This window comes from Henckelia pumila, chromosome 2 (assembly GCF_033568475.1).
Source record: "Henckelia pumila isolate YLH828 chromosome 2, ASM3356847v2, whole genome shotgun sequence".
Classification (NCBI taxonomy): Eukaryota; Viridiplantae; Streptophyta; class Magnoliopsida; order Lamiales; family Gesneriaceae; genus Henckelia; species Henckelia pumila.
In genome coordinates, this window is record NC_133121.1 from 87,633,809 (window position 1) to 87,655,045 (window position 21,237).

General features: G+C 38.2%; 1 protein-coding gene and 1 long non-coding RNA gene across 2 annotated transcripts; one reads left to right on the forward strand and one right to left on the reverse strand.

Moving 5' to 3' along the window:
- Positions 1-196: 196 nt before the first annotated feature.
- Positions 197-5,943, reverse strand: LOC140879555 (aminoaldehyde dehydrogenase 2, peroxisomal-like). Its single transcript, XM_073283314.1, has 15 exons — positions 5,769-5,943; positions 5,318-5,460; positions 4,448-4,528; positions 4,219-4,367; positions 3,897-3,989; positions 3,685-3,808; positions 3,527-3,592; positions 3,377-3,443; positions 3,077-3,153; positions 1,583-1,696; positions 1,143-1,220; positions 911-1,062; positions 766-826; positions 469-575; positions 197-388 (listed from the first exon to the last, which is right to left on the reverse strand). Exons 1-15 carry the CDS (start codon positions 5,875-5,877, stop codon positions 298-300), a joined length of 1,512 nt encoding a protein of 503 aa, XP_073139415.1. The 5' UTR covers positions 5,878-5,943; the 3' UTR covers positions 197-297.
- Positions 5,944-19,168: 13,225 nt separating this feature from the next.
- On the forward strand, positions 19,169-21,182 carry LOC140884159 (uncharacterized). The gene is made up of 2 exons (XR_012150570.1): positions 19,169-19,283; positions 19,476-21,182. It is a non-coding gene; the product is annotated as an uncharacterized lncRNA (long non-coding RNA).
- Positions 21,183-21,237: the final 55 nt, after the last annotated feature.

Here is a 21,237-nt window from a genome sequence, read left to right on the forward strand (position 1 = left end):
AACACCTACTCGATCATTAAAATTTTTTAGAACTTGGGTCTAGTTGGCTAACACCTACTCGATTGTTAAAATTTTTTTTAGATTTTTTTTTAAATGTCTAGCACTAAAAGAATCTTGACTGTTGCTCCATCATCCAAAACTTTCGTAAGGTTTTTAAGTTTCAAGGAAAAAAGAGATTTTCACAAAATAAGAACAGTTAACCCAACACAAACAAGAAGGGATTTTATTCAGAATGTTCTGCACGAGTTTTTTTTTTTTTTTTTAAATCCAGAACAGTAATACAAAGAAGTGGAATTCTCATAGCTTGGAAGGGGATTGATACCAACCCCAAGCATCACTAGAAACATACTGTGTCACCTGCTTTATGTTCAAGTAGATTTCCAGTCCCCTGCGAAAACGACCAACCAAAGTTCATCATATATGAACACACACTGAGAAATAAAAAATAAAGAATCCGTTTAGAATTACCATTCCCCGAGTTCACGCCCAAAACCACTACGCTTTCTGCCTCCCCATGGAGCTTGTGCGAAGCATGGCTGTGAGCAGTTGACCCAGACGATTCCCGATTGAAACGCCTACCAGAAATAAAGATATTTATTGCATCTCCCTTCCTTTATGGATCAAACTTGTTCAATGGAGGTTTATATGGTATAGTTTAGGTCGCATCAAGTAAACGTTCTAATACATCCACGTTTTAAGAGCGGATGCTACACACTGGTTATCTTTCTTTGTGTAAGCTAAATAGTAAACGCAAGATATTATTACCTGGGTCAATCGCTCACATCTTTCAGAATCCTGTGATAACACAGCAGAACCCAGCCCATATCTGTAAACGATAAGTTTAGATATCATATCATAACCAAAGGCTACAGAATATGTAAGAATCTATTCCCAATGAAAGTTAACCCACTGGGTGTCGTTTGCTAGTTCGATGGCCTCCTCTTCAGTTGAGAAAGTTTTAACACAGAGAACTGGTCCAAATACTTCCTCTCTCCAGATTTGCATAGAGGTCTTTACGTCGGTGATTATAGTAGGTTCAACAAAGTAGCCCTTCTTCAAATGCTGCAAGCCGATAAAAAAGCTTGGGTAAGTATCATCATAAGCAGATTTAGTAGTCATAGGCACTGATTCGGAGAATTTACCTCAGGTCGTGTGCCACCAGTCAAGATAGTAGCACCTTCCTCTTTGGCCGTTGAGATGAACTTCATCACCTTCTCATACTGCAGCACACAACATAAAAGTAATGAATAATACCATCTCTTTAATCTAGACAGAAGTTTCGTTTTGTTCAACTATGCATACGAGGATGAGTAATTTATAAAGAAGCTGAGAGCATATTCCTGGATCTTTTCCAGGACACATCAACTATGCATACGAGGATGAGTAATTGATAAAGAAGCTGAGAGCGTATTCCTGGATTTTTTTCAGGACACATCAACAAAGAAACTGAATGTTGGTTCCCATTCCTAGAGTTCTAACCAACAAAGTTGTTTCAAGCAGAAGGAGACCTAACACACGTATAACATATTTTTAAGGAACACCACAAGTGATAACAACTCCAAAAGGAAACAATCTTTCTTACCTGTCCTTTGTTAACAACGGGGCCAAGCCTGCAACCTTCCTCCAAGGGGTCTGAAATCTTAATGTTTTCACACCATTTTACAAGCTTGCCTAAGAACGGCACTGCTATACTTTCCTGAAAAAAATTCTAATGTCATTGGAAAATTTGTCGAACACACCAAGCATTCAAGACATGATTTCCATCAAGGGCGAGAAGACAAACTTCCAGGTGTGCATCAGCATAGAAACTGTTTCAGCAAGAGATACTTAAAGGCGCTAAGCCGCCTATTTGTGACTGTTTCAGCATAGAAACTGTTTCTCCATGCCAGAAAGTGAGTTTCAACTTGTTATATTTGGTCAGGTGAAACAAACATTTTTTTCACCCTAAAACAGACGAGTGAACATAGAATCCTACTTTTTACACGTCCTTTTGATCAAATTAATTTGTTCCAGGCTAAATGAAGAAGAGTCAATCAGTTGGTTAGCTAATCATCTTCGATCAGCCTTGTTTCTACAATTTGTATCCAGTGTTGTAAATGGCGGGAGGCGGTGCGGTCCTGACCGCCTACCGCCTACCGCCTAGGCGGTTGAATTTTTTTAAAGCATTTTTATGGGTGGCGGGCAGCGGCTGAGGTGTGTGGTGGAGGGTGGGAGAGCAAAAATGAAAAAAAAAGTGGCTAGTGTTTTTGAAATGAGTCAAGATCTAGGGTTTTAAAATAGATAAACTTTGACTAGGATTTTAAAATGTATTGACTTTTGACTAGAATTTAAAATTAGTTGACTATGGACCTTGACTCAATTTAAAAAGCCTTGGCCGCCTCAACCGCCCGGGCACCCGCCTCGACCGCCTCGCCGTCCGCCTCGACCGCCTCGCAGCTTGGGCCGCCTGAAACGACCGCCTCGACCGCCATTTAGAACACTGTTTGTATCCTATAAACGTTCATCAAGTGTTTCATCGCAGTAAACTCATACCATGTGCATAAAATTGTTCACAACATGATATTGCAAATTAAGAAACAGTTAACCATTAAACCGAAGAGATCGTGAAGATTATTTTTGTGTTCTCTTCAGATTCTACAATAAATAAATGGAGAGAATTTAATCTCTCTCATGTGATTAACAATGAGTCTTTTAAGTTCTAATCCGAACTTATGTCATCTTTACCATTAAAAAGAAACCTAATTGGTCTTATCTGTGTGACACCAAAATATTGAGTGCCTAAACACCTAAAAGATTTGTATACCAGCAAAACACTATTTTGACTTGTAGTGAGGATAACTATTTCGACACTCAATCATAACAAAATTAATTTTCCAAACACCCCTGCCATACATTTTATTACCAGTTGCCTGTGTGTGTGTAATCCCCTCCTAACTATTTGATAATTCACAGAATACAATTCTTTACACAAATATCTCCTATACCTGCACGCAACGCGCACACTAGACACTAATAATGAGAGAGGAAACTCCTTACACTCACAGAAGCTTAGTTCCATGCCTCATGTTATACTTACATGCACTATGAGTCGAGAAGTAGCACTGCATATTTGGCCATTTGTCCAAAAGCAGCCAAAGAGAGTCCACTCAGCAGCTGTTTGAACAGTAAACAGTGTTAGCAAATTTTACATTCGAACACTGAAATCACAAATTCTGCTGGAAAAGTTTGGTTGCCACCCATTCAATCTGGCAGTCGTAGGTAAATAATTCCCTTTTTTAACCACAGGTCAACGGAATCAGAACGTAAATACAGGACATTTTATTCAAAATATGTGAAATGTAGAGAAAACTATCACTTCAGTTTGGAATTCTCAAACCTTTATCAAGATCAACATCTTCAAACACAACAATTGGACTTTTTCCACCAAGCTCAAGTGTTACTGGCTGGAAGAAGAGACGAAAGTTCAGAGTACAATGATTGCACATTAAAGAAAATAAAGTGACTGCACTGCAATACTAAAACATACTTTTACAAGTTGGGCAGCAGCAGTCATAATTTTGCTCCCTGTAGCACTACTCCCGGTGAAAGCAATCTGTTGATCAAATATGAAATCGTTGTTATGACACTAGTCAAATAACAAATGGACCAAAATGAAAAGCAAGCATAGACTGCCAGAAACATTACCTTATCAACATGCGGATGAGAAGCCAAAGGGGCACCAGCTTCTGGCCCCAATCCAGTCAAAATGTTGAGGACACCTGGCGGAAGGCCCACCTCTCTACACACTTCTCCCAACTCCAAACAAGTGCTGCAGTTGAAATAATCGTGGTTAAACTATACACCTATACAAGGCACCAAAACACAGAAACCAAACCGTGAATCTAATATATACTCACATAGATGCTAATTCAGATGGCTTAAGAATAGCGGTACATCCAGCTGCCAGGGCAGGGGCGACTTTCCAAGTCGCCATCAAGAGAGGGTAGTTCCTATGAAATTATCAAAAATTAAATTCACAACAATCGGAACTGCTGAACAAGGTAGTTTAAAAAAAACCTGAAAAACATCTTCCACATCAACATGACTAAGAAGCATAATCAGGAAACATCTCTTGGTAATCAATCTTTCCAAAAACTCTCCTAAACACTACCTAAGAGACTTATCCTAGCAAACCAGATTCGGAAATACAATTCAGCCAACCAAAGAGTGCACACTCACCATGGTGTAATCAAGCCAACCACACCAATAGGTTCTTTCAAAACATGGCACTTGAATGTTTCCATTGGAACAGAAACAGGTATTTTTTTCTTTGAATCCAATGCTTCAGCAATATCAGCATAATATTCAAAACATCCAACAACATCATCCTGGAGAAGAGAGATAATAAAAAGCATATGTAGCTTGACACACAGATCAGATTTTATGTTCAAAGACATCAAAGACATACTATATCCCAGGCGGCTTCATCCAATGGTTTTCCGCAATCAATTGCTTCAAGTTTGGCTAGTTCTGACTTCCTTTCTGTAATCTATACATGTTACGGGAATGGAAAAGAATTTAGAAATCTAAAGCCTGAAAGCTGGATTCAAGACCCCACCATAAGTGAATAAGAACATCTCACTAATTAATTGTCTGTCGGAAACCGTACAAAGGAAGGCCAAATCTAATACCACAGTTAAAAGCAAGGAAGAAACGTGATCTAAAAACATTTAAAGATATTATTACTCCATTGAGAGCATCAAAACTAAAAACAAGTGAAAATAGCCTAAAGCAAAAAAATTTCACTATCTTTAAATTTTATTTATTTTGAGAATATGAAAATCGCAATTGTAGTAAAATGGGAAGATCACAATTCATATGAGTCACCACACAACATTTCAGAAAGTAGAATTAGGATGGCACATTGTTAAAGTACGCTGATTTAACATCACATAAGTCCATGTATTCAACATAAACCTGTTGACAGACTTTCCTATGTATCCTCAGCTATTCAAAGTATCAAGCTGATTCCTTTTCTTCAGTTTATTGAAATTTCCTTGTTTTCTACAATATAAAATCTAAGTCTCTTGAATTTTCTAAGCCAAAAGGCTAAAAATAAGTATAGCCACGATCCTGAACTGCCAAGGACAAGAAGCAGGTAAGATTTCAGTCATTTAGAAAACCCGGGCTAAAAAAAAACACCGCAACAAAGCAACGAAATGATGCGAATGAAATATCAATTCAATAATATGCACTTTGAAACAGAAGCTCGATATTTTGATTATCCATCTCTTCAAATTTTAACAGAATCCCAGATCACGAGACACCCCCCGCATACCTTCGCAGCAATGGCTCGCAAATACTTAGCACGATGGGCCCCAGTTGCTGATGCCCAATCTTTGCCCCCGTTTCTTAAGAGTGCCCTGCGAGCAGCCTCCACTGCAATATTTACATCTTCCGCAGTGGCTGCCGGAATAACGCCTGAAACACCAAAAAATAAAAAACCATCAGTCCCATAAGCCTTGCGCCATTCTAGTTTATCAATTTCAAATGGAAGATTCTCCGCCCAAAAATCTGGTCCAGTTTCAAATTTAACTTGCACAATTCATTTCCACCTACTTTAAAAAAAAAATTAAGTCGCCAATAAACAAACGAAAGTAACATCTGCACTAACTTAACACCCAAAAGATCCGAAAAACACACCCAAAAAAAAAAAACTTGGACTGCTACCAAACAGTCACGAAATAGAAAAATGAAAAAAACCCACGAGAAAAGTTGAAGGGATGCACCGATGGTTTCTTCAGTGGCGGGATTGATGATCGGTAAGCGGTTCTTGTTGACGGGCTCCCTCCACTCGCCGTCGATGAAAAGTTGCCGACTGGGTATTGGGATCGCCATTATCGCTGTGCTGTCTGACTCACAACTGCACGGTTTCGACTTTCAAAAATGATTATATAAAATCATTTCATGCCATCTCTCCCTAAAAAAAAATGCATTTTACAATCAATGTAATTAGTTTATTAATTTAAATCAATAAATCATATTAAGATCTTTTTCAGAGTGCTTGATTAATTATTGGAAGCACGTGTCTCTTTCGGCCTCATTCATTTACCAATGTTAGTTTTCTTAAATTAATGCGATTTTGACAGGACCGTACCGGCTTTTTAGGCAATTAATTTAAAATCGACTACGAAATTAAGAAAATAAAATATGAAATATTTAAGTTATGTCTAAATTTTTTTTAAACCTAAAACATATAACACACACTGATTTCATTAATCCAATAGATGGAAATATTTTATATCCCAACTTCATTATTCTTATTATATGTTTTTGTATTTCTTACGGTGTCATGTAGAAATAATTACTTGATATTTGTTAAGTTTTATAATTACAAAATAAAATTTAATTGCAACATATATTTACTTCATACAAATAATGTAATTATATTACTTTAAAATCGAACACTTTGGTCGTCAACATTTTTCATAATTTGTTAATATAGAAATGATTAATCGAGTATGTTCTATAATTTTTTTGTAGAACATTTTTCTCTTTCTTATATTTTTAGCAACTCAATGATATTACTTTTAGTATGTAACAATAAGTGTATATTTTTTATTTTAAAAAAAGAACAATAAGTGTAGATTTAATTATTTTAGAAAAAAAATATCCAAAATTTAGTTTAATCATAAATTATATTTAATGTCAAGTTTTTTTATTGGATTCTCTAAAATACATTTAATAAATTCAAGTATTATTTATAACTCGTATATACATACATATCTATATCTATTTATTAAGTAAGAAAACCTTAGAGAAACTAACATGGTCTCTTGGTATGACACCTTAATTTTGAAATTTCAAATTATTTGAAAAAAAGAGTAGGAAATAACTAATATAATCAATTATCTTTTAACTACTGAAACGACCTTAACTCTATAATAAATAAATATGCGGAAAATTTTTCTTTTTTTTTTATATACTACTAAATAAAATATGTACATATATGCCCATACATATATGCACAGGATAAAATATTTAAAATAAATACATGACTAAATAAATAAACAATTAAATACTTAAGAAAAAATGCATTCTTTAAAATAATTAAACATCTGAGTCAACCCTAGAATTAAAAATATACTGCATAAATAAAATAATTAAAATATGTGCATGCACTAAAACATTTAATAAAATATTCCCATAAACCTCAATCACTAAAAATATAATAAAATGTTTCACATGACATCATGCACGGTGACTCAGAAGCTGTCATGGTCACGGGGCTACTGCAGCGCTGCTCATACGTCCTCACCACCGGTAGGAGTAACCTGCTCCTCTACGTACTCACCTGCACCATATCAGTGTAGTGAGCCTAGAGGCCCAACATGCATACTAACAAGGGTTCAAAATAATTTAAAACAATTTAATACTAATACATACATATACATGAATGAGCATGCTTAAAAATTACATAACATAACTTACTTAAATAAACATAAATACATAATACATAACATACATACTTGAGTTGTTGAGCATTTATTTTCTTAACATCGAATGATCTTATCCGTAAGTGTGACCCATAGTGCGACTGATCAGTCTAAGAAACCATCGTACGAGGCTGGTGGCGAACCACCCATACATAAATGGCAGAAAACTGCCCATACATAAATGGCAGAAACTGCCCATACATAAATGGCTACACTACTTCAATTTCCACCTAAAATATTTTATTTGCTCAACCATAGAAATTAAATCATAGCATAAAAATTGATTTCATGAATGCATGTACTTAAATAAATTGTGTGTCCTTCATATATATTTAATTTAATTTTCTTACTAACATATAAATATTAAAATAACTTAAATGCATAAAAATAATTAAATATATAATCAGGACACATGCAATTTTCTCATGGATGGTTCTGGACTGCTGGCCCTACACTCAAGCCCATTAACTTAAACTTTAAGCCCAATTAATTAATCTAAGCCCAATTAAATTAATTAAGCCCATTAAAATTACACTAAGCCCAATAACACTTAAACTGGCCCATTGGGCCCAAAAACCCAAAGACTGGCCCATTAACTTTTATGGGCCCAAAAGCCCATAAAATTAATGTACTAATTTAATTAAAATTTTAAAAGTTCAAATAAAATTATTTGGGAGTCCAAATAATTTTATTTTAATTTAGTTGACTCAATAACCCATTAATTCATAAAATATTTTAAAAATAAAAAGACTCGAGCCCGGCCCACCAAACCCGGACCCGGACCCACATAACCCGACCCACTAACTTACTGACCCGACCCGAGCCCCTGACCCGACCCGGAACATGCCAAAACCCTAGCCCGATCCCCCCTTCCCAAAACTGTTCGGCCACAGTGAGCAGCCACCGAAAATCCCGGCGGCCGCCTTGCTCCGACCACCCACCGGCTGGAGGGCCACCCCTAGGACTTAGCTCACATCCAGACCTTTCCAACAAGCCAAGAACCAGCCCAAACCGTTGACTATGGAGTGAGAACGAAGCTCTGCAACCCGGCCCTTCTGCACTGTCGCGTAGACCCGAGCAGCTGCGGGAAAACCATTCGTCCTCGAAGCTCCGACCACGAAAGCCCATGAAACCTTCTGCAAAAACTTAGAAAACTCAAAGGGGGTTCTAACCCAACCGACCTTACCCAAAATAGTGGCCTGAGGAAAAAGATCTCAGCCTTCTTCCCCAGAACCCTAAACCTGCGCGACAGAAGCTTCAGAAAGGAAAGGCTTCGTTTCCTTTCTTCCTTAGCCTCAAGCCCCGACCTGAATCGACCCAAGGGACCTTGATACATGTATCCAACTAAGGAGCAGCAGCCATGACCTATCCATGCAAGAAAACGTGAGTATGAAACCCAAAACAATGCAAGAACAAGGTGCAACATTCAAAATTGAAACTTTCTGAAAAATATTCTTGGAAAATCTGATGTATACACGACCACACATGCATATACTAATATGGAGAAGAAAAGAGAATGAAGAATCATGCCTTTCACCGTAAATATGGATTTAACACGCGTAGGAAGGACTTCAGGACGACGGGGCGACCTTGGGTTGCTTGGAACCTTGAAACCGACCTTCTATGGAGTTCCTAGGGTTGAAGATCGATGAAGAAGAAGGTGGGATGAAAGTGACGGCTGATGGGGGAGAAAACAATCGGCTAGAAGGGTTTGGTAGATTAGGGTTGATTTATTTTTGTGTTAAATAGAATATAGGTTAAATAATTAAATAAAAAGGTTTTAAATAATTAATATACAACTTAAACTCTTAATTAAACTTTAGAAATCTGATAACATAAAATAAATCTCGAAATAATAATTTAGGGGAATTTTAAAAATACTAAAAAGTCAATATTTTGACTAATTTTTGGATAAAAATGACCCCTAAAATTAAATAAAATTAAATACTTAAAATTTTGAGATAATAAAACTCAAAATAATATTTTAAGGCTCCAAAAAGGCTCATAAAATAATTTGGCTAGAAAGTTGTCATCTCGTCCGTCCACGGTCCCGTCTACGCGATTAAATAATAAAAATACTAAAAATCATAAAAATCACTAATTATGGGTTAAATGCTTAGAAATAAATTAAATCATGCATAAATAATTCACATAATTATTTAACCCATAAATCATAAATTTAATTAATTAAATATCCTAATTATGCAGGCGGATTTATGTAATTAAAAATACCGGGTGTTACAATTCTCCCCCCCTTAAATTGAATTTCGTCCTCGAAATTAAAGTACTTACCCGAACAACTCCGGGTAGCGAGTCCTCATATCCTCCTCGGTCTCCCAAGTAGCTTCCTCCTCCGAGTGATTCAGCCACTGGACTCTGACTATCGGTATGACCCGCGTCCTAAGCCTCCGCTCCTCTCTAGCCAAGATCCGCACTGGTCTCTCCTCGTAAACAAGATCTGGTGGCAACTGTAAGGGCTCGAAATCCAATACATGCGACGGATTGGAGACATATCTCCGAAGCATGGATACATGGAAAACGTTGTGCACTGCCGCTAGCCCTGGTGGTAGAGCTAAACGATAGGCCAACGTGCCAACTCGCTCCAAGATCTCGAATGGCCCTATGTATCTCGGATTAAGCTTGCCTCTCCGCCCAAAACGCGCTACTCCCTTCATAGGTGACACCTTCAAGAATACGTGATCACCTACCGCGAACTCCAAATCGCGTCGTCTGGCATCCGCATAACTCTTCTGCCGACTCTGCGCTGTCCTCATCCTGTCTCGAATCTGCGTCACAATGTCAGCTGTCTGCTGCACAATCTCTGGACCCAACAAAATCCGCTCACCAACCTCATCCCAATGCACCGGAGATCTGTATCTCCTCCCATACAGTGCTGCATATGGAGCCATACCTATAGACGACTGAAAGCTGTTGTTATAGGTAAACTCCACTAATGGCAGTCTAGTCTCCCAAGATCCTCGAAAATCGATGATACAAGCTCTCAAAAGATCCTCGAGAACCTGGATCACTCTCTCGGACTGACCATCTGTCTGTGGATGAAAAGCTGTACTGAACAAGAGTCTAGTCCCCAAAGCTGTGTGCAGACTCTTCCAAAACGCTGAGGTGAACCTCGGATCTCTGTCTGATACAATAGACACTGGTATGCCATGCAGTCTAACAATCTCTCTGATGTAAAGCTCTGCATACTGTGTCAAAGTGTAAGTAGTCCTTACCGGCAAGAAATGAGCTGACTTGGTGAGTCTATCCACAATCACCCAAATCGCTGTACACCCTCTGGTACTCCTCGGTAAGCCAACCACAAAGTCCATCGTAATATTCTCCCACTTTCATTCCGGAATAGGGAGAGGTCTAAGAAGTCCTGCTGGACGCTGATGCTCTGCTTTGACTTGCTGACAAGTCAAGCACTCTGACACCACTCTCCCGATGTCTCTCTTCATCCCAGGCCACCAATACAATAACTGTAAGTCTCGGTACATCTTCGTACTTCCGGGGTGAATGGAGTACGGAGATGCATGAGCCTCTGCTAGAATCTCGGCTCTCAACTGATCAACGTTCGATACCCACATCCTCCCACGGTACTGAACGATGCCATCCTCCACTGTATACAAGAGACTACCTCTGGCCTCATCTCTCTGTCTCCATCGCTGTAGCTCCTCATCAGTGGACTGTCCCTCTCTAATCCGATCTCTCAAAACGGGCTGCACCGTCAACACTGACAAGCTCGGTGCATGGCCGCTCGGATAGCACTCCAACCCAAACCTCTGAATCTCGGTCTGTAGTGGTAACTGTACAGTCAAACATGATACCACTGACGACTTTCGACTCAAAGCATCTGCCACTACATTAGCCTTACCCGGATGATAGCTAATGTCACAGTCATAGTCCTTAACAAGCTCAAGCCATCTGCGCTGCCTCATGTTCAACTCCTTCTGGGTGAAGAAGTACTTGAGGCTCTTGTGGTCGGTGAAAATCTTGCACTTCTCGCCGTAAAGATAGTGCCTCCAGATTTTCAACGCAAAAACCACTGCTGCAAGCTCCAAATCATGCGTCGGATAGTTCTGCTCATGAATCTTCAACTGTCGCGACGCATAAGCGATGACTCTGCCACTCTGCATAAGTACTGCGCCCAAACCAAACTTAGACGCGTCGGTGTACACCACTAACTCCTCATGTGGCACTGTCATAGCTAACACCGGTGCTGAAGTAAGTGCATCCTTCAGCTGATCAAAGCTCCTCTGACAATCTGGACTCCAACTATACTTCGCGTTCTTCTTGGTCAAGGAAGTCAAGGGTACTGCAATAGAGGAAAAACCCTTGATGAACTTCCTATAGTATCCTGCTAAACCCAAGAAGCTACGAATCTCCGAAGCATTCTTTGGAATCCCCAAATCCCTCACTGCCTGCACCTTGGACTGATCCACTGCAATCCCATCCCTAGAAATAATGTGGCCTAGAAACGCCACCTGCTCCAACCAAAACTCACACTTACTGAACTTTGCAAACAGTCGATGCTCCCTCAAAGTCTGCAAGGCTGTATGCAAATGCTGTGTATGCTCCTCAATGCTTCTCGAGTAGATCAATATGTCATCAATGAATACAATGACAAACTGATCTAGATACGGCTGGAAGACACGATGCATGAGATCCATAAAAACTGCTGGAGCATTGGTCAACCCAAAGGGCATCACCAAGAACTCATAGTGCCCATATCGTGTCCTAAAGGAAGTCTTAGACACGTCTGAATCTCTGACTCTCAGCTGATGGTAACCAGATCGCAGATCGATCTTGGAGAATACCGAAGCTCCCTGCAACTGATCGAATAAATCCTCTATCCTCGGTAGCGGATACTTATTCTTCACTGTGACTCTGTTGAGCTCTCGGTAGTCAATGCACAATCTCATGCTGCCGTCCTTCTTCTTCACAAACAACACTGGAGCTCCCCATGGAGAAAAGCTAGGACGAACAAAGCCCTTCTCCAACAGCTCCTGAATCTGCTCCTTCAACTCTCTCATCTCTGTAGGAGCAAGTCGATACGGTGCCTTAGAGATAGGCACAGTATCCGGCAACAACTCAATACTGAACTCCACCTCCCTCACTGGTGGAACTCCTGCAACATCGTCAGGAAAAACATCTGGATAGTCACGTACCACCTCTATATCTGATAAAGATCTGCTAGAAACGTCTGAGGTAGTGACCACACTAGCAAGAAAACCCTGACATCCATTGCGCAACAGTTTCCTCGCACGAACAAGTGATATCATCTGAGGAATACTGCTAGACTGAGATGCAAAGAAAGTAAACATCTCACCTCCTGCTGGCTTCACTGACACTGTCCTACGTCGGAAATCAATCGAAGCTCCATTAACTGATAGCCAGTCCATACCCAAAATCAAGTCAAACCCAGTCAATGGAAGAACCACTAGATCTGCTCGAATGGAGTGTCCCTGCAACTCCAATGCCAGATCCCTGATGACACTAGTGGTAGTGATAATCTGTCCGGATGGCATGGTAACATCGTAACCACTGTCTACAACCTTCGGTGAAATGCCTATCCGTCTGATAAAATCTCGGGAGATAAACGAATGCGTGGCTCCTGAATCTAGCAACGCAAACGTGGAGTTGCCTCCAACTAGAATTCTCCCTGCACGCAGAAGATTCCCAACAATTCATACCACTATGCTCCCAAGGTTAAAACACTAAAATCCTTAATTCTAATCACAAAGAAACAAAATTCTTATTCTAGCATGCTGATAATTAAACTCATGTAACAGGCATTCAGATATAATCGCAATTAAACAAAAGCAAAGAATTGAAAAAGTTCTAGGGGTTAGGTATATCGGTGATCAAGGAGGTATCTGGGTCTGCCTCCTCAGCCTGCATCACATAAACTCGCCCACTGACATTCTGCCTCTGCGGGCAGTTGGCAATCTGATGCCCTGGCTCCTTGCAACGATAGCAGACTCCTGCTCCCAATAGACACTGCCCGAAATGCATCTTCTGGCACTTCGGACACACTGGATATCTCCCTGGAGTAGGGGCCCCGCCCCTAGTCTGCTGATGTGGCTTCCCCTGAGGCCTCTGCTGATTCGGGCCCTTAGATGGCCCTGTAGACTGTTTCTTCGCAGGTGGCTGCGAAGATGGTCGCTGATACCCTGTCTGCACAAACTGCCTCTTACCCTGCTGCTCTCTCTGTATCTCCCTCCGTCCCTCCTCGGAACGCAAGGCCCTGCTGACTGCAGACTCATATGTAAAGACGTCTGCCATATGTACGTCATGCCTGATCTCAGCCTTCAGGCCCTCCACAAACTGCCGCAGCTTCTCCTGCGGACTATCAGCAATCATGGGCACAAAGTGACAGCCCCTCTCATACTGGCTCACGTACTCCACCACAGATCTGTCCCCCTGACGGAGACTCATGAACTCTCGGATCATGCGACTGCGCACATCCTCAGTGAAATATTTGGCGTAGAAGATACGCCTGAACTCAGCCCACGTCAGTGTAGGTAGATGGACTCCTCTGACTGCACCCTCCCACCAAAGGGCTGCATCGCCTCGCATCATATACGTAGCACAGCTCACCCTGTCGGCGTCTGTGATCCCCATATAGTCGAAAATGGACTCAAGAGAGCGAATCCATCCCTCAGCCACCAACGGATCGGTGGTCCCCACAAACTCCTTAGGCCCCTTCTTCTGGAACCTCTCTGCGACGTCCTCCTCGTGGGACAGTCTGGGACGGGCAGCCTGCTGCTCCAGCAAGGCAGTAATACCCGCCATCATCGTGGCACTGGCCTGCTCCAGTGCTGTCATGGGGTGCTGCTGAGGTGGCGGTGGAGGTGGAGGTGGATGTGGAGGTCTCCCACGTCGATTCGCCTGTCTGGGAGGCATTCTGCACCACCACATATTTATTTACGTAAATCGCCTTGCATAACTAAGTGTTTAAAATTTAAGGCTAACTTAAATTATAGAAATTAAATCATACTATAAACATTTAAAACTTACAGACCGGTAGCGTGAATTTCTGAGCTCGCAAAGCAGTAGTGACCCCTCCAAGGACCGTGCTCTGATACCAACTGAAACGACCCTAACTCTATAATAAATAAATATGCGGAAAATTTTTTTTTTTTTTTTTTTATATACTACTAAATAAAATATGTACATATATGCCCATACATATATGCACAGGATAAAATATTTAAAATAAATACATGACTAAATAAATAAACAATTAAATACTTAAGAAAAAATGCATTCTTTAAAATAATTAAACATCTGAGTCAACCCTAGAATTAAAAATATACTGCATAAATAAAATAATTAAAATATGTGCATGCACTAAAACATTTAATAAAATATTCCCATAAACCTCAACCACTAAAAATATAATAAAATGTTTCACATGACATCATGCACGGTGACTCAGAAGCTGTCACGGTCACGGGGCTACTGCAGCGCTGCTCATACGTCCTCACCACCGGTAGGAGTAACCTGCTCCTCTACGTACTCACCTGCACCATATCAGTGTAGTGAGCCTAGAGGCCCAACATGCATACTAACAAGGGTTCAAAATAATTTAAAACAATTTAATACTAATACATACATATACATGAATGAGCATGCTTAAAAATTACATAACATAACTTACTTAAATAAACATAAATACATAATACATAACATACATACTTGAGTTGTTGAGCATTTATTTTCTTAACATCGAATGGTCCTATCCGTAAGTGTGACCCATAGTGCGACTGATCAGTCTAAGAAACCATCGTACGAGGCTGGTGGCGAACCACCCATACATAAATGGCAGAAAACTGCCCATACATAAATGGCAGAAACTGCCCATACATAAATGACCACACTACTTCAATTTCCACCTAAAATATTTTATTTGCTCAACCATAGAAATTAAATCATAGCATAAAAATTGATTTCATGAATGCATGTACTTAAATAAATTGTGTGTCCTTCATATATATTTAATTTAATTTTCTTACTAACATATAAATATTAAAATAACTTAAATGCATAAAAATAATTAAATATATAATCAGGACACATGCAATTTTTTCATGGATGGTTCTGGACTGCTGGCCCTACACTCAAGCCCATTAACTTAAACTTTAAGCCCAATTAATTAATCTAAGCCCAATTAAATTAATTAAGCCCATTAAAATTACACTAAGCCCAATAATACTTAAACTGGCCCATTGGGCCCAAAAACCCAAAGACTGGCCCATTAACTTTTATGGGCCCAAAAGCCCATAAAATTAATGGACTAACTTAATTAAAATTTTAAAAGTTCAAATAAAATTATTTGGGAGTCCAAATAATTTTATTTTAATTTAGTTGACTCAATAACCCATTAATTCATAAAATATTTTAAAAATAAAAAGACTCGAGCCCGGCCCACCAAACCCGGACCCGGACCCACATAACCCGACCCACTAACTTACTGACCCGACCCGAGCCCCTGACCCGACCCGGAACATGCCAAAACCCTAGCCCGATCCCCCCTTCCCAAAACTGTTCGGCCACAGTGAGCAGCCACCGAAAATCCCGACGACCGCCTTGCTCCGACCACCCACCGGCTGGAGGGCCACCCCTAGGACTTAGCTCACATCCAGAACTTTCCAACAAGCCAATAACCAGCCCAAACCGTCGACTATGGAGTGAGAACGAAGCTCTGCAACCCGGCCCTTCTGCACTATCGCGCAGACCCGAGCAGCTGCGGGAAAACCATTCGTCCTCGAAGCTCCGACCACGAAAGCCCATGAAACCTTCTGCAAAAACTTAGAAAACTCAAAGGGGGTTCTAACCCAACCAACCTTACCCAAAATAGTGGCCTGAGGAAAAAGATCTCAGCCTTCTTCCCCAGAACCCTAAACCTGCGTGACAGAAGCTTCAGAAAGGAAAGGCTTCGTTTCCTTTCTTCCTTAGCCTCAAGCCCCGACCTGACTCGACCCAAGGGACCTTGATACATGTATCCAACTAAGGAGCAGCAGCCATGATCTATCCATGCAAGAAAACGTGAGTATGAAACCCAAAACAATGCAAGAACAAGGTGCAACATTCAAAATTGAAACTTTCTGAAAATATTCTTGGAAAATCTGATGTATACACGACCACACATGCATATACTAATATGGAGAAGAAAAGAGAATGAAGAATCATGCCTTTCACCGTAAATATGGATTTAACACGCGTAGGAAGGACTTCAGGATGACGGGGCGACCTTGGGTTGCTTGGAACCTTGAAACCGACCTTCTATGGAGTTCCTAGGGTTGAAGATCGATGAAGAAGAAGGTGGGATGAAAGTGACGGCTGATGGGGGAGAAAACAATCGGCTAGAAGGGTTTGGTAGATTAGGGTTGATTTATTTTTGTGTTAAATAGAATATAGGTTAAATAATTAAATAAAAAGGTTTTAAATAATTAATATACAACTTAAACTCTTAATTAAACTTTAGAAATCTGATAACATAAAATAAATCTCGAAATAATAATTTAGGGGAATTTTAAAAATACTAAAAAGTCAATATTTTGACTAATTTTTGGATAAAAATGACCCCTAAAATTAAATAAAATTAAATACTTAAAATTTTGAGATAATAAAACTCAAAATAATATTTTAAGGCTCCAAAAAGGCTCATAAAATAATTTGGCTAGAAAGTTGTCATCTCGTCCGTCCACGATCCCGTCTACGCGATTAAATAATAAAAATACTAAAAATCATAAAAATCACTAATTATGGGTTAAATGCTTAGAAATAAATTAAATCATGCATAAATAATTCACATAATTATTTAACCCATAAATCATAAATTTAATTAATTAAATATCCTAATTATGCAGGCGGATTTATGTAATTAAAAATACCGGGTGTTACAACTACTCCTTATTGTTAATATTTTAACCCAAAAAACATTCATTTTTTGTTCCCATAAATTTATTAGATTTTTTTGAAATTAATATTAATAAAAAATTAACTTTTTTGTCACACACAACGATATGTGCAAATACCTAGTACTTCATGATGTTAGAGACCATAATCTTTTAGTACTTGTATTTTTCAGTATATCATTAAAAACACATTGATAATTCTTATTTATGACAAAAACTCTTGTGAGACGATCTCACGGGTTAAATTTTATGAGATGGATCTCTTATTTGGGTTACCCATAAAAAAATATTAATTTTCATGCCAAAAATATTAATTTTTATTATAAATATGGATAGAGTTGACACATCTCACGGATAAAGATCCGTGAGACCGTCTCACAAAAGATCTACTCATTTTTTATTTAAATATAAATTGATTTTTTCACCATATATTTTTTAATATATGATTTTAGTCAAATATTATCTTGTATATTTCAATATCCACGTATTAATTATTTATATCGAGTGTTTTTTTTTCAACAAAACTCGTAACTTCATTAGCGAAATGAGAGGATTACAAGTTGTCCACCCATGGTGGAAAAGACCCAGTCACCCAAACATAGGGGGAAGGGGACAAAGAATCAAATTAAGCAATTTATGAGCCACCGTATTCGCCTTACGATTAACATGATGTAACGAAATGACTTGTGACTCCACCAAAAGAGAACGAATTTGTGAAATTATAAATCCGAAATAAGTTAAATCTTCATCATCACCCGTGACTGCTCGCACCGAAGTGATTGAATCAGAAACCACCGAAAATCTGCTAAATCCCTTATCATGAGCATCTCTCAAATCCTCATAAATTGCCCTGATCTCTCCCTATTCAATTTACTAAGGTTCGTCAATACGCATTCCAAATACAATTAGGGGTGGAATCGGGTCGGAACCCGTCCCGTAACCCCCTTACCCGATTCCTGTCCCGATATGAATTGAGATATTTTTTTTCTCCCGATCCCGCACCCGAGATGTGTCGGGACCCGAATATTCGGGATCCCGTCGGATCGGGAGAGGTTAATCCCGAATAATATTTTTTTTTAAAAAAAATTCTATGAAAATATTTTTTTGAAAAAAATTTATGAAAAAAATCAAACAATTTCTTAATACATTACAAATAAATTAAAACTTCTTTATATATAACAATTAAAAAACTAAAATATTTTTTTAGTACATTACAAATAAACTAAAACAACTACTTGATTAATAAAAAAACATATAATTATTCATAATAATAAAAAAAACAAAATAAAAAATTATAACTCAATGTTAATATTAAAAAATATAAATATAAAAAAAATTATATGGTATATAATTATAAAACATTAATATTAAAACATAAAATTAAAAAAAAAAATTTTAATTAAAAAATATTATTAAAAAATATTTTTTTTATATTCGGGTCGGGTCGGGAATCCGTCGGGAAGGGTTGCCTATCCCGATCCCGATCCCGACATTGATCGGGTCGGGAAAATCCCGAACACTCGGCTCGGGAAAAGTTTGGGACGGAAAAAATTCGGGACGAGAACGGGTTGGGAATCGGGATGGGTCGAAATTTTTTAAAAATTTGCCACCCCTAAATACCATTAGGGTCCGCCTGGGACAAGAGATTTGGGCTGATTTGAATTTCAATCCTTAGCCCAAATCTCTTGTGCTTGCTTGAAAACCCAATGGATTTGGGTTTGAAAATCCATAGATTTATACGTTTGGATTTAAGCTTTATTTTTCCCAAATCTGAAATCCACTCGTTACTTAGGTGATTTCAGATTTCTCGTTCTGCACCGCTCCTCCATGCACGCCGGCGACATCTCATCGATCAAACTATCGTCTTCCTCTATTGTGCGCCACCGTGAGTCACTTCATCCTTAACCTATTTGGATCATTTTCATAAATAATATGTCTGTAATATCAAAATCAAATGAAATCTTAATATTGATCGAATGAATCAAAATTTTTGCTATTCTTCTTCTTCTCCTTTTTTTTTTTTTTTTGGGTTTGATTCTGATTAGTGATTTGATTTATGTATTCGTGTGTGTTGAAGGTGACCTAGGAAAGCGACGAGGAGTATTGTGCAGAATTCTCACGACTGGTACTTTTTCTACAATCTCACAAGGATTTTGTTCTGATTTATTCTTTCATTAAATTCTGAAAAAATGGTAGCAAAATTATGAAAATTATTTTGTTTCTTGACTATGACAAAGAAAAGCAACGAGTGTTATTTTCTTAGAACTTTTTAGCAATTAACATCCTGGGTTATACTCATAGCCTTATAGAGTGATGTTTGATTAATTTTGGTTGGCTTGTTGTCAACTGATCGATGATGGGAATTCTTTGAACATGTTAGAATACAATTGCAATATTGTTCTTTTTTGGTCTTTGTGGTACCCACTCTTGTTGTCGCCATCTTACCATTGTTGTGATCTAAGAAAATGAATGGAACCAATTATTTTTTAACGTTGATTTTCAGCTGCCTGCAGATTGTTTACACAGATTGACTGAAAATTGCTATTTGAGGTCATGCTTTACTTAGATACAAGTGGTTACTCTGTTATTATCGGTCATGTTTGCTTTTATGGACTTGAATACGATAATATTGGTGTAGTGTTTCTATGAAGCTGGTGCATTAGGATTTTTTAGGGGTGGCATGGATGACTGATATAAAATTTTCATCAACTTTAACTTCTGGGATTTTGGATGTGACATAATTCAATTGACAGACTCCATAGGAACTTAAAAATACATTTTTTGTGATTTCATTTGTCATAGGCTTACTTTAAAAATGCAATATGATTTTTTTCTTTTTTAGTAATGTAGAATCCTTAGACGTTCCAAGATTTCGGTTATTTTGAATATTTGAGAATGGTCCTAGTTTTCGGTATATATGCATATATCGCAACATTTAGGACACAGATTTTGATATTCGATAAACATCAAACGTGGTTGAAGTCATGAGTGCTCAGAAGTCACAAATGTCATCCTATTATGTTATCCATGGTAATCTCCTGTAGTTTTAAGAGGTTGCATTATATGACATTCTGCTTGAATTTACTAGATCTTTTGGGTTTTGCTCTTGTATTTATGATTTAAGGCCATTAGTCCTAGAAAACCACAAATAAACCGAAAATGCTAATCTAAAATACTAGTGTCTTGGGAGAAAACAGATCCTACATGTCGTTCTTCTACATTTTATTGGTTTATATTTTGTTATAATGAGGAAATATTTCTTGCATAATTAACAATATGAAAAGAGAAATATCAACTATTCATGGGCTTGATGATTTTTCTATGGAAACTCATTGGATTCATCATCCAATAAAAGGAAGAAAGCGAAAAAATATGATTTGGTAGAGGTTGTTGGCATGATCATCACATATTTTCAAGAGTTCATGGCGAGCAAGAAGAAGGAAGAAAGACCAAGCGGTATTAAAATACACGAGGTTGTCTCTAGCATAACTGGACTTACAGACACAGAAAGATTTAAGGCGATCCAAAAATTGATGAATGATGACGATGAAAATTTTAGATTATTAAAAGCACTTTCGGATGACAAGAAAATAAAATGGGTGCATTTTCTCATTAACTCGTGATTATTGTATTTTTTTAGAAACTAACAAGTTATATATTAGATGTTTTTTTGTTGATGTTTTGGTGTTACGACCCATGACTATTCTAGAATTTGGATTTGATATTTTGGCTTATGAGGATGAATGATATATCTATTTTATATGTTTGCTTTGTGAAAAAAATATTAATATTTTGTTAAATGTTTATTTATATACATGTTCTTGTCTACTTAAATAAAT